Source organism: Plecotus auritus, assembly GCF_963455305.1.
Source record: "Plecotus auritus genome assembly, chromosome: 1".
Classification (NCBI taxonomy): domain Eukaryota; kingdom Metazoa; phylum Chordata; class Mammalia; order Chiroptera; family Vespertilionidae; genus Plecotus; species Plecotus auritus.
Window position 1 is genome coordinate 178119776 of NC_137770.1, and position 14216 is coordinate 178133991.

At 38.1% G+C, this 14216-nt stretch overlaps 1 protein-coding gene across 1 annotated transcript in view; it reads right to left on the reverse strand.

Annotated features, from left to right (window-relative positions):
- METAP1 (methionyl aminopeptidase 1) overlaps window positions 1-14216 on the reverse strand; it is a 79018-nt gene that overhangs the window by 18096 nt on the left and 46706 nt on the right. Inside the window, exons 3-5 of the mRNA XM_080657797.1 lie at window positions 7393-7505; window positions 6414-6474; window positions 903-994 (exon numbers count right to left, since the gene is read on the reverse strand). Of these exons, the coding sequence (XP_080513923.1) occupies window positions 903-994; window positions 6414-6474; window positions 7393-7505 (266 nt within the window). The remainder of the gene's footprint in view (window positions 1-902; window positions 995-6413; window positions 6475-7392; window positions 7506-14216) is intronic.

Genomic DNA, 14216 nt, shown 5'->3' on the forward strand with positions numbered 1-14216 from the left:
TCTCTCTAAAGATCAATGGAAAAAATATCTCAAATGAGGATTAAATAAACAACAAACAAACAATAGCAATTCTTCCTTTTTTCCTTAGAAAAATGTGAACATGTGACTTCACTTAATAAGTATCAGCCTTATTACTACCCTGCATCGGTATTTCACAACAGGAGCTTTAGCTGAACTTTAAGCCTTAAACTCTGCCTTAAGTTATAATGACTTGTGAAAATAAGATGACAAAATGTCTTAAAAACTAGATTCTTTCAAAATATAATATAAGGGATAACAGAAATAGACTCTCAACTGAATATATACTTCCTGCCATATTAATTTTCAAATAGGTTATTTAAGTATATAACAGCTGTTGTATATACTAACAGAACTATATACTAACAATCTACTAATAAAAGGGTAATATGCTAATTAAACCGGGAGACCTTCCGGACGTCCTTCCAGACAAAGCCATAGTGGCAGGGCTGAGGCAGAGGCGGTTAGGGGCGAGCAGGCCGGCAGAGGGGGGCAGTTGGGGGCGAGCAGACCGGCAGGGGGGCAGTTGGGGGCGATCAGGCCAGCGGGGGGGGGGGGGGGGGGAACAGTTGGGGGAAAGCAGGCCAGCAGGCAGAGTGGTTAGGGGCGATCAGGCAGGCAGGCAGGTGAGCAGTTAGGAGCCAGCAGTCCCGGATAGTGAGAGGGATGTCCCAGTTTGGGGAGGGTGCAGGCTGGGCTGAGGGACACTCCCACCCCATGTATAAATTTCATGCACTGGGCCACTAGTAGTTTAAAAAAGGCAAGCATGGCTAGTCATAGCCTTACTACAGAGCACATCTACCCTTTGTAATTCAGCAAGTCACTGCCTTCCTGTCTAGTAACTGCTGAAACGTGCTCTACCCCATGAGGTAAAAAACTCTTACCCTACATACGAGTCGCATCCCTTCTATATCTTCCGATGACAGTAATTTAATTTGAGAAGTACCCTTAAGAGCTTGTTCAGATTCAGACATTCCTGGAAAGGAAAATCAGTAAGTAAAGCCAAATGAACGGAAATATGTAGTATTAGTCATAATTATCTCCCTGATGACATAATAATAGTCAAGTTTCAATATTTCACATAATGATATTTCATAATTTAGGAGGATCCCAGTTGGATTTTTAAAAAAACGTATTTTATTGATATTTTACAGAGAGGAAAGGAGAGGGATAGAGAGTTAGAAACATCGATGAGGGAGAAACATCTATCAGCTGCCTCCTGCACACCCCCCACTGGGGATGTGCCTGCAACCAAAGTACATGCCCTTGACTGGAATCGAACCTGGGACCATTCAGTCCACAGGCCGACGCTCTATCCACTGAGCCAAACCAGTCAGGGCCCGGTTGGATTTTTTTTGAAAAAATATTTTCAACACGAAAAGGACATTTGCTAAGTAAACTAAAGGACGAATTCTAAAGAACAAATATACAGATCTATGACAACTCAGTCAATATGGAGTACTTATTACATGACAGGCAGTGTGCTAGTAAAGGTCAGTAAATTACTCACATTTTAATAGTACCACACAATTTACAAACTGCTTTCATGATCATCATCTAATAAGGAAACTATATACCGACAACTGATGAATCAATTATACACATTTATTTTTTTTAATAGGAACCTAAGTCAGTGTTTTTCAAACTGCTGTTTGTGATCCATCAAGTAAATAAATGGAATAGAAAATAATAGATTATATTATATAGAGTAGGGGTAAGTACTATCATGAATCTTTTTTTTCCCTAAGAATCTTCATTAATAAAATTAACTTATCTCAAATTATTCATATATTTACCAGGTGTGCCGGTTAATAATGCAGATTTTGTAATCAAAGAAAACACGATAATTTAAAGAGAAACATCAAAAGTGCTTTATTCAAAGTAATGTCCATCACTAGCTACACATTTCCCCCATCTTTCAGGTAATTTGTGGATACCATCCCAACAGAACTTTTCTTGTTTTGAGGCAGACCATTTGGAGACCCAATTTTCCACTTCTTCATATGTTTTGAAGTGCTGCTCAGAAAGTGCGTGTGCCATCAATTAGAACAAGTGGTCATCTGAAGGAGCAAGGTCTGGTGAATACAACAGGTAGGTTAATACTTCCCAGGCAAGATCTTTTAACATGTCTTTAACTAGTTTTCAAGTGTGTGATGGTGCGTCATCATGAAGCAAAATTACTTTGCTGTGTCTTCTGGCACATTCTGGTCATTTCTCAATCAAAGCGTGGTTCAAATTGATTATTTGTTGTCAGTAGCGATCAGTATTAACAGTTTCACCTGGTTTTAGAAGCTTATAATACACCACACCTTCCTGATCCCAAACGTAGAGCATTGTATTCTTTCCAAAGCGATTTGGCCTTGCAGTCGATGTTGATGGTTGACCTGGATCAACCCATGATTCTGTGCGTTTGGGATTCTCAAAATAAATCCACTTTTCATTGCCAGTTACAATTCGATGCAAAAAATAACTTTCTTTTGTGCCGTTGAAGCAACATTTTACTGATGACTTTTCAGTTTTCCATTTGTCTTTCGTTCAGTTGATGTGGCACCCATTTTCCTTCCTTTAAAATCTTTCCCATTGCTTGTAAACAATCAGAAATTGTTTGCTGAGCAACATTTAATCTTTCTGCAAGCTGTTTTTGAGTTTGACACGCATCTTCATCCAAAAATGCTTTTAATTGTTGGTCTTCAAACTTTTTCGGGTGACCTGGATGTTCTTTGTCTTTCACATCGAAATCATCACTTTAAAGCGTTTAAACCAGCATTCACACGTATCTTGAGATGGAGCATGTTCACCATAAGCTTCCCAAAGTATTCAGCAGCACTTTTCTTCAAAATAAAGTAATGAATTAAAACTTCCCGCTAATGCTTTTTTGACAAGAAATTCAACATTTTTAAGCGTAAAAATATCTATGATGTTAACACCTTCAGAAAATTTGACATATGAAATTTTGAAGCTTGCTGTCAATACAACAAAATAGCATACATATCAAATTGCATATATATCAACATATCTGTAACTCCATCTATTGAAAAAAATCCACATTATTAACCGGTACACCTGGTAAAAATATTAGAGCCAGTATAATAATTATTTCAAAATCTGACAAAAAGAATATAAGAAATCATGAACTAATGTTTTTAAATAAATGTGGATATAAAAATCCCAACTAAAATATTATTAAACAGAATCTAAAATACATATAATACCCCATGACATAAGTGGAAAAACACAATATTAACAAATCTAGTCATATAATTCCTCACAGCCATAGATTAAGGAAGGAAAAATAAATGATCATCTAGAAAAATAATTCTGATAACATGGTCAGCATGACAAATATAAATCTCAAGCCAACAACCCATATCATGGAATGCCCATGTCAGCACCACTTTTAACATTGTTCTGACAGTAGTAGCAGGTATGTTAAACAAGAAAAAGAAATAAGACATATTAAATTAGAAAGAAAAGGACAAAATCTTTACCAATTTCAGATATGATTATATATCCCTAAAATAAGGGGACACCTGATGAATGACTAGAAATAATAATTTAGCAAGTTGGCAGACTCTAAGTTAAATATGTCAAAATCAATAGCTTGCCCATATACAAACAATAAGCTAGAAAATATAGAAGATACTATTTACAAGAACTAAAAAAGATAAAATACCCAGAAATTAACTTAATACAAGACCTAATGAAGAAAGTTTTAAAACACCACTGAGATAGAAAAAGAGACTTAAATAAAATAGAAAAACATACCCTGTTCTTGGATAGGAAGATTCAATATTGTAAAGGTGTCAATTCTTCCAAAATTAGTCTATAAATTTAATACTACCCCAATTAAAAAATGGCAACCGGATATTTTGGGGACAAGCTAATTCCAAATTTCACATGCAAAAACAAACATGCAAGAATAGCCAGGAAAATTCTGAAAAAGAGGAAAGGTGGGGGCAACAAGGCCTACCAAATATTAAAACATTATATAGCTATAATAATTAAGAGTTTGGCAATGGCACATGATTAGACAAATGGGTTAATGAAACAGAACAGAATCCAAAAACAGACTCATAGACTTGTGAGAATTTAATATAATTGTATAGAGGCTGCATTTTAAATCAGGAAAAAAAAAGAACTGGTATTTTAAATAACTAGTGGTGTGACAACCAGGTCTTCTTCAGGGGAAAAATAAAGTTACATTTGTATTTAATTCCTGATACTGTGGCTGCGAGGGAAGCCCAGGTCCCGGGTGCCTGCCGGTGGCCAGAGGGAAGCCCCAGTCCCAGGTGCCAGAGGGAAGCTGGTGCCGGCAGCTGGGGGAAGGAAGGCCCACTCTTGCACGGATTTCATGCATTGGGCCTTTAGTCATTTTATAATAATCTCTGAACCAAAAAAGTCTTCCTAGGTCATTAAGCTATAAACACCTCAAGGAAAACACTGATAAATTTTATTACAGAAAAATGTTGAAAGCTTGCCATAAATGTAATGCTATAAACAAAGACAAAATGTTCAATTGGGAAAAACCTTTTATAGAACACACATCAAAGGATTATTTTCCATAGTAGAGAAAGAACACTTATAAATCAGTATGGAAAAAACTAGTAACCTAATTGGGAAAGGGCCAAGATGAATAGACAGATGTATAAAAAGATGCTTAATCTTCTTCATAATTTAAAAATACAAATTAAAGTAACACAAAATATCATCTTTCAGATTAGCACAATTCATATAGCTTGAAAACACTCTATGTTAGGGAAGATAAGGAAAAATAGACTCCTATATGGTTTTTAATGAAAATGACAACTGGCAAAATTGCTAAAATTTGTTATAACTCTCAAAATAAAAAAATACATGTATTCCTTGATCTAGGTGTTTTACTTTAGGCAACTGACCTACAGAAATACTCTCACATGCAAGAATAGTTACTACAGTCAAAAAAGTAAAAACCTGGAAACAATCTAAACATACATTAGTAGGAGGAGCCTGGTTTAATAAATTATGATGTATCCACATAATGAAATACTTGTCATTAAAAAGAAAGAATATTTGCAAGATCTATTAAGAGAACAAAACAAGGTGAAAATAAAAAAGAATAAAGTATGGTGAAAAGGTATATATAGTTTGGTCCTACTGTGTATAATTAGGGTGGGAGGCTAATGTGCATACATGTATAAAAGATCTCTGGAAAGTTTGCAAGAAACTGTTAATAGTGATTCTACCTCTGGGGAGTAGGACTTACTTTTCACTATGTAACATTTTATCCTATCAGAATTTACCACTTGTTGATTTTAAAACTACATTACAAAATATTAAATACAGCCCAGCCGGTGGGGCTCAGTAGTTAGGCGTCAACCCATGAACAGGACAGGACACATGCCTGGGTTACAGTCTCGATCCCCAGTAGGAGGCAGCCGATCAATGATTCTCTATCATCACTGATGTTTCTAATCTCTCTCTCTCCCTCTCCCTTCCTCTCTCTGAAATCAACAAGAAAACCTATTTTTAAAAAATATTAAACAGAGTAATGAATTTATACATCCTCAAGAGCTATCTGTCATTCAGACTATCTTTTCCTTCAATGTATCTGAAATAGTGAAGTTTAAGTTTTAAAATTATATTCATAAAAATGTGATATGGTTCCCCACTTCTTAGAGAACAAAGCAAAGGCAATTTAGCTTAACCGATTAAACCACATGAAAATGAATATTCAACCATTTTTGACATGCAAAATCAGTAATTTCAAATAATCCAACTTAAGTTATGCCTACAGTCCCTACGATCAGAGACTGCTCCACTTGTGCTACAAATTACCTATTTTCTCTGGGTCTCTCACCTTCATTATCTATAAAATGGAGAAGACAACAGAATCCACCCCAGGAGTGACACGTGAGAACTTAGCATAGTGCCTGACATATAGTTATGAAAAAATATCACTTACAGAATCATCACCAGTATTACTATAATTATTGCCAATAATACTAGGTTCTATTACTTCTACAGACCAGTCTTTAGTTAGGCATTCATTTGAGGCCTCCAGAATCTGTTTTTATCTAAATACATTTTATTTAATTAAAGTATAGAACATGTTAAATCAAAATTTTTTTTTAAATCTAGGATTTGATATAAAAACACAAAATTCAATATTATGTTGAATGTAATATCTAAACATTTTCAGAATTGGGTGGATTTCTTAGAAGAGTCTTTAATTTTCTCAAATGTTCTAGTTTAAAAGGCTATGTTTACATTTACTAGAAATCCAGCACTAAAACAAAAACAAACAATAAAAAGAAACCCAGCACTGAAAAATTTCTCCAAAGAAAAGCACTCCTTTCTTTGCAGTGGTCATCAGGCTCACAAGCTGAAAACTGAGGAATCAGCGTCACAAAACTCACCTAAAGGATGATCAGCATAATCTGGTCTTTGAATATAACTTGGCACGGGCCTGGTTGGCATCTAAAAACATCAAAAGATATATGTTAGTTAAAACCAATTCAAATCTGAAAGTAATTATCACTATTAAAATTTACTAACAAAGGAAATAAAAGTGAGGAAAAACACTAAAAAGTTCATTTCATTTAAATTAAAAAAAAGTTTTAAATGACACCTTAATTATCACAATATGTCTATTTCATGAAGATTAAGCTTCATTTTCCTAGTGCTAATGCCACTTAAATATCCTAAGCAGGGAGGGTGGCCAGGGCCATTAAGGATTTAACATCACAAGCAGACAACAGGTGCCCATGTTGTTCCAAACCAGCTGGCAAACTATCACAACAACAATAAATTATATCTCTAAGTAAATATACACCATTATGTTCATTATTATCTCTGGAAGCTAGTATTAAAAAGATGTTCTTACATTGTTGATATTTGCCCAAATTTTTTAAAGATGTATTCTTTTTATTTAAAAAAAAATCAGTAAAAAAAATGTAAATATTTGTGGATGGCAAAAAGATTTCAAATTAAATGGATTCCTATATGAACATGCTGAAGCCCATCTGACAAGAACATAGGAAGGAGTGGGAGTGGCAGGAAAGCCCTATCAAAATTAAGGTAAAAATATATCACGTTAAACAATTTTAGAAAGGTAGCAATATACACTACCACCACGCCAGCCAGAAAATATCTAGTCTACCATTTTCTTTTTTAAGATTAAAGAAGTTTTAATCCTTTCATCTAAAAAATTTTTCTTCTTCCTTAACTGCCAGTTATCCCTATTAACTTCTAAATAATGTTCCATAAAAAGAGCTAGCATGTGAACTTAATCCTGATTATATAATTCATAATGGGAATACAAATTACAGGTATCATTTTTAGTAAACTGCAAACTGGTTTTAAGAATGTTAAATGTTTATTACCTTATTTACTCACCAGTGGATAATGTGGTCGGAGTTTACCCGTGTATCGATAACCTGCCCATGGGTCAGTGTTAATATCACCTTCTAGACTCCAGGAAGACAGTTCCCGCTTTGCTTTTTCATCTTCTACGTGATAGATGGATGACAGAAAAGGACAGAGGAAGAAATGCTTCAGTGGTCAAACTACTGAGCAGCAGCATTCTTTAACTGTAACTTGCGTGAACACCACACCAAAGAGTACAGGTACAAAAACCCAACAAACTCCTGCCTTAGCCTCTATCACCAAAGCTACTGTTTTCGTGTTATGTTTACAACCCTATGATACCTCAAAGATCTGAGTGTCTTGTGAGAAAAAGCCCAAGCTAACCATATGGTAAGTTTTTATACATTATTGACTAGGTACAGCTCATAGTAGAACTCCTGTCCTCAAGCAAATGCTAAATCTCTACCAGATCAATTTATAGAAAGCCCATTTTGAAGTACGTATAAAGTGTGAGCCAAGGCAATATTTCAAATTGCTTTAAAAAATTTATGAGCATCATTTACCTTTTCTCAGTTCGGGGGTAACAGAAGAAATTAGAAAAAGGTAAAGATAGCCCTAGCTGGTTTGGCTCAGTGGATAGAGCATCGGCCTGCGGACTGAAGGGACCCGGGTTCGATTACAGTCAAGGGCACATGCCCAGGTTGTGGGCTCAATCCCCAGTGGGGGGCATGCAGGAGGCAGCCAATCAATAATTCTCTCTCATCACTGATGTTTCTATCTCTCTTCCTTCCTTTCTGAAATCAATTTTTTAAAAAAGGTAAAGATAAGGGGAGGGAACAATCAATAAAAAATTACTGAAACCTCAGTAGAAAAATTTAAGAATCACACACACACACACACCCCTTACCAGGTTACAGTTATTAATACATAATGGTGCACTTAGTGAAATGTACCTAAGACTTCTTTTCACACAGAACAGACCAGACCCTCTATGGTATCTCACATCAGCAAACTGACTGTACCTCCATCTACAATGAAAAACAAAATAAAACAAAACAAAACAAAACAAAAAAACCAAACACTAAATAGACCTTGAATAGCAGGAATTAAATCCCTCCAAGTGTCAACCTATATACTTCCCAAGGCACACCCATCTTTTCCTGATTACTGCCATGCTATCACAAGTTTTGAAAGTGAGGCTTTAGGTAATTGTATATGAGAAAAATAAATCTCCCCCTTTACAAAATATATTTAAAGTACAAAATGGGGAAGGAAAGATGAAATCATACCATATTAAGCTAGTGAGGAATGGTGAAATGGATGAAGGTGGTCAAAAGATACAAAATTCTAGTTATAAGAAATATGCTCTAGCGATGGAATGTACAGCATGGTGACTGAAGTCAACAAAAAGACAATCCAGTCAAATTTCCTCATTTTACAGATGAGGAAACTGAGGTAAGGGGAGGTTCCAGTAGTCAATCCATTCGAATTACTCTAGAAGATAATACAATGATAATATTACATATAAAGTAAAGAAACAGAAAAGAATAAGAATGGAAAAACAAAAGAAAAGCTCTACTGTGCTACTGAATTTTAAATATCTTTCTCCCCTAAGGAATTGAAGAAAGCCACTGTGAATGTTAATGTCAATAGGAAAATTGTCTCTCACCCCAGGACAAAACTGGACTGCATTCATTGCCTCAGGGTCAAACATTACAGAAAATACTTAGAGATGCAGGCCCACTGATGCCTGCTTCAGCTATGAGGAGAATCAAGTGCTTTTGTCTGGAACATGAACCTCAAAAACAATTTTCACCTGAAACCTAGGGCAGAATAACAAGATGCAGGCCTTTGTTTTAACATACTCCTGTGGAGGGAGCAAGGAAAAAGAAAGATATAAAATCTTTCAAAGCTTCCAGCTAATCAGCATTCCAAGTTTTCCACAATCTATTTTCAAAAGAGAATTAAAAGCAGTCCTCGAAGAAGAAAAGATGGCAACTGGCAGGAAGGACATGTGGAAGAGGGAGTGAGTGAGGGGATAAAAGGAGAGTGTGTGGATGTGTGTGGTGTGTGTGTGAGTAAGGGACAGTTAAACCTTGCAGAACAGCAGGGGCTGGCAGACCAGGCTCTCTTGGACAGGGAGAGACTACCACCACTGAGGGCACTCCCCAGACTGCAGGACTCCAGCACGGAGCCCACGCCATCTTGAAGGGGAGAACGGCCTTTTTTAGGAATTCATCAGCACCACCACCCAGACAGGACTTTGACACTGCCCACGACCCAGCAGCCACTCCAGCCAAAATCCCGCTGCCCCTCCCGCAGACCCGTGGACCCTGGGACCTACACCTCTAAAGGTGCACCGCTCGGCAGCAGTAAGTGCAACCTCCCCCTCCCCAGCAGCAAAACTCCGGACAAAACATTCACGAGGTTCCAGCACACACAGGCAGCCAGGGCACTCCACTCCCATAGGCAGCGCCTGGGAACCACTGGGAGCCCCCGCTGGTGTGATTCTGTACAGACAAGGGCGCACTGCCCCGCAGTAGAAATTCTGTATTTCCTCTGCCTGAACAACTGCCCGCAGACACCCCAGCAGTGTAACTTCAGTGCCAGGGCCCCTCAAAGTGCGTCAGAGCTCTGTCCCGGCAAACTCATGGCCACAGACGCGCACATTTCCAAAGGGCAGGCACCCTGAGCCCATATATCCACAGGTTCCTCTGGGGAGCTGCTTTGAGCCCCTGCTGGGTGTGATTCTGCACAGACAAGGACACGCTGCCCCACAGTAGAAACTCTGAACTCCTTCCTCCTGAATAACTGCCCCCATACACCCCAGCAGCTTAACTTAACTTCAGCGCCAGGGCCCCTCAAAGTGCGTGAGAGCTCTGCACAGGCAAACGCACCGCCAGTGCGCGTGTGCATTTCCAACAGGCAGGCACCCTGAGCCCATCTATCCACAGGGCACTTGTGGGAGCTGCTATGAGTCCTTGCTGGGTGTGATCTTGGACAAACAGGGACGCACTCCCCCTGGCAGTAGAAATTCTGAATTCACTCATCCTGGATACCTGCACACAGACGCCTCAATTACGTGGCTTCAGTGCCAGGGCCCGTCCGAATACTTCAGTGCCCCTCATTGGCAAACGCACCACGGGTGCCCCTGTGATCCTCCACTGGGAGTGTGTGCATATCCACCACAGGTGTAGCAACAAAAGCTGAGTCTGCCCACCCCACAACTACAGAAATCTGGACACCACAGTCACACCTTTCCAGAACGCAGGCCTCCTGAGACCCATGAACCCAACAGATGGTTTCTGGGTGCCACTGTGAGTCCCCGCTGGACACGTGCAATTTCAATCAAGGTCACAAGACAGCAAAAATTGGGACAACCCCCTCCATGGCTGCTAACTTCTAGACACCGCAGTTGTACCTTTCCAGCTCACAGGCCTACATCAAGAGAACCCAAATAGCTCAAGTAGGGAGCTACACTAGATTACTAAGCCCAGGAGACCTGGGAGATCACCCCAGTAGCACCATCCCAAAAAGAACCAGAGTATCAAACCAATCAGAACTACAATTAAAACGTTACAGCAAAACATGGGAAGACAAAAAAGCATTCCCCAAAGGTAAGAAAAAGTGGAATCACCAGAAAGGGAGTTAAACGAAATTGAGGCTAGCAGCATATCAGAGAAAGAATTCAGAGTAATGGTTATAAGGATGTTTAAACGGCTGGATGACAAACACACACAACTCAATGACAAATACACACAACTCAATGAGAACTATAAAGTGCTGAATGAAAATGTCACCAACATGAAAAGGAACCCAGAGGAGATGAAGAACAACATAGCCGCAATAAAGAACACAATGGAAGGCTTAAACAGTAGACTAGAAGAGGCTGAGGACCGCATCAGCGAATTAGAAGACAAGGTAGGAAAAAACACACAAACACAGCAGCTACTGGAAAGAAGACTTAAAAAGCAAGAGGAGAGCCTAAGAGAGCTTTGGGACAACACAAATCGTAACAACATTCGCATAATAGGGGTACCAGAAGGAGAGGAAGAGAAACAAGGAATAGGAAACCTGTTTGAAGAAATAATGACAGCAAACTTCTCTGTTATTGGCAGGGAAAAAACTATGCAAGTCCAAGAAGTACATAGAGTCCCAAACAAGTTGAACCCCAAAAGACTGACACCAAGACACATCATAATTAAACTGGCGAACACCAACGACAAAGTAAGAATCTTAAAGGCTGCCAGAGAGAGACAGAAAGTTATCTACAAGGGATCTCCTATTAGAATATCAACTGATTTCTCAACAGAAACACACCAGGCCAGAAGGGGATGGAATGAAATATACAAGGTGATGCAAAGCAAGGGACTGAATCCAAGAATACTATACCCAGCAAGGCTATCATTCAAAACTGAAGGTGGAATCAGGAGTTTCACACACAAAAAAGGACTAAGGGTTTATTACCACCAAACCAGCAATGCAAGAAATGCTAAAGGGTCTGCTGTAAAAAGAAAAAATAGGAAGTGAAGAAGGAACACAGAGGTAAAGAATAAAAATGGTGACAAGTACCTATCAATAATAACTTTAAATGTAAATGGATTAAATGCACCAATCAAAAGACATAGGGTAACTGAGTGGATAAGAAAACATGACCCATATATCTGCTGTATACAGGAAACCCGCCTCAAAAAAAAGACGCACACATACTGATGGTGAAGGGATAAAAAAAGGTTTTTCAGGCAAATGGAAATGAAAAAAAAAGCTGGGGTAGCAATACTTATATCTGACAAATTAGATCTCAAAGTGAAGGACATAAAAAGAGATAAGGAAGGCCACTTCATAATACTAAAGGGAGCAATCCAACAAGAAGAAATAACTCTGGTAAACATATACGCAGCCAATACAGGAGCACCCAAATACATAAAAAAACTCCTGGAGGATATCAAAGGAGAGATCGACAGCAATACAATCATAGTAGAGGACTTTAATACCCCACTATCACCACTGGAAAAATCCTCTAAACAAAAAATCAGCAAAGAAACATCAATCCTAAATGACTCACTAGACCAGATGGAATTAATTGACATCCTCAGAACATTTCACCCCAAAGCCACAGAATATACATTCTTCTCAAGTGCACATGGGTCATTTTCAAAGATAGACCACATATTGGGTCACAGGCAAAGTCTCTTCAAATTCAAGAAAATAGAAATCATATCAAGCATCTTCTCAGATCACAATGGCATAAAACTGGAAATCAACTACAATAAAAACAATCCAAAAAAGTCAAACACATGGAGACTAAACAGCATGCTATTAAACAATGACTGGGTTACCAGAGAGATCAAAGAAGAAATAAAAAACATCATGGAAACAAACAACAATGAAAACACAACAATCCAAAATCTATGGGACACAGCGAAAGCAGTCATGAGAGGGAAGTTCATAGCTCTACAAGCCTACTGTAAAAAACAAGAAACAATGGTAATGAATTACCTAACCCTACAACTCAAAAAGTTAGAAGGAGAGCAACAAGAGAAGCCCAGTGTAACCAGAAGGAAGGAAATAATAAAGATCAGAGCGGAGATAAACGACATAGAGACCAAAGAAACAATACAAAAGATCAACAAAACCAAGAGCTGGTTCTTTGAAAGGATAAACAAGATTGATGAACCTCTAGCCAGGCTCACCAAGAAGCAAAGAGAGAGGACCCAGATAAACAAAATCAGAAATGAAAGAGGCAAAATAACAACAGACCCCACCGAAATACAAAGGATTGTTAAAAATTACTATGAACAACTCTATTCCAACAAACTGGACAACCTAGAGGAAATGGACATATTCCTAGAAAAATACAACCTTCCAAAACTCAATCAGGAAGAATCTAAACAGCTCAATATGCCAGTAACTATGGAAGAAATTGAAGCAGCCATCAAAGAGCTACGGGCAAATAAAAGCCCAGGGCCAGACGGATTCACAGGGGAGTTTTACCAAACATTCAAGGAAGAACTTAAACCTATCCTCCTCAGACTATTCCAAAAAATTCAAGAGGAAGGAACACTTCCAAGCTCATTCTCTGAAGCCAGCATCACCCAATACCAAAACCAGATAAAGACAACACAATGAAAGAGAATTACAGGCCAATATCCCTCATGAACATAGATGCCAAAATCCTCAACAATATTCTAGCAAATCGGATCCAGCACTACATCAGAAAGATCATACACCATGACCAAGTAGGATTTATCTCAGGGATGCAAGGATGGTACAATATCTGCAAGTCAATAAACGTGATACATCACATAAACAAATTGAGAGATAAGAATCATATAGTCATATCAACTGATGCAGAAAAAGCATTTGACAAAATCCAACACCCATTTTTGATAAAAACTTTCAGCAACGTGGGAATAGAAGGATCATACCTCAACATAATAAAAGATATATATGATTAATCCACAGCCAACATCATACTCAAAGGGCAAAAATTAAAACCATTTCCCCTAAGAACAGGAACAAGACAGGGATGCCCACTCTCACCACTCCTGTTCAACATAGTACTGGAAATTTTAGCCCTTGCAATTAGACAAGAAGAAGAAATAAAAGGCATCCAAATTGGAAAAGAAGAAGTAAAGCTGTCCTTATTTGCAGATGACATGATATTGTACATAAAAAACCTGAAAGATTCCATCAAAAAACTATTAGACTTAATAAATGAATTCAGCAATGTAGCAGGATACAAAATTAATGCCAAGAAATCTATGGCATTTCTATCCACCAATAGTGAACTTACAGAAAGAGAGACTAAAAAAGCAATCCCATTTACCATTGCAACAAAAAAATTAAGATAC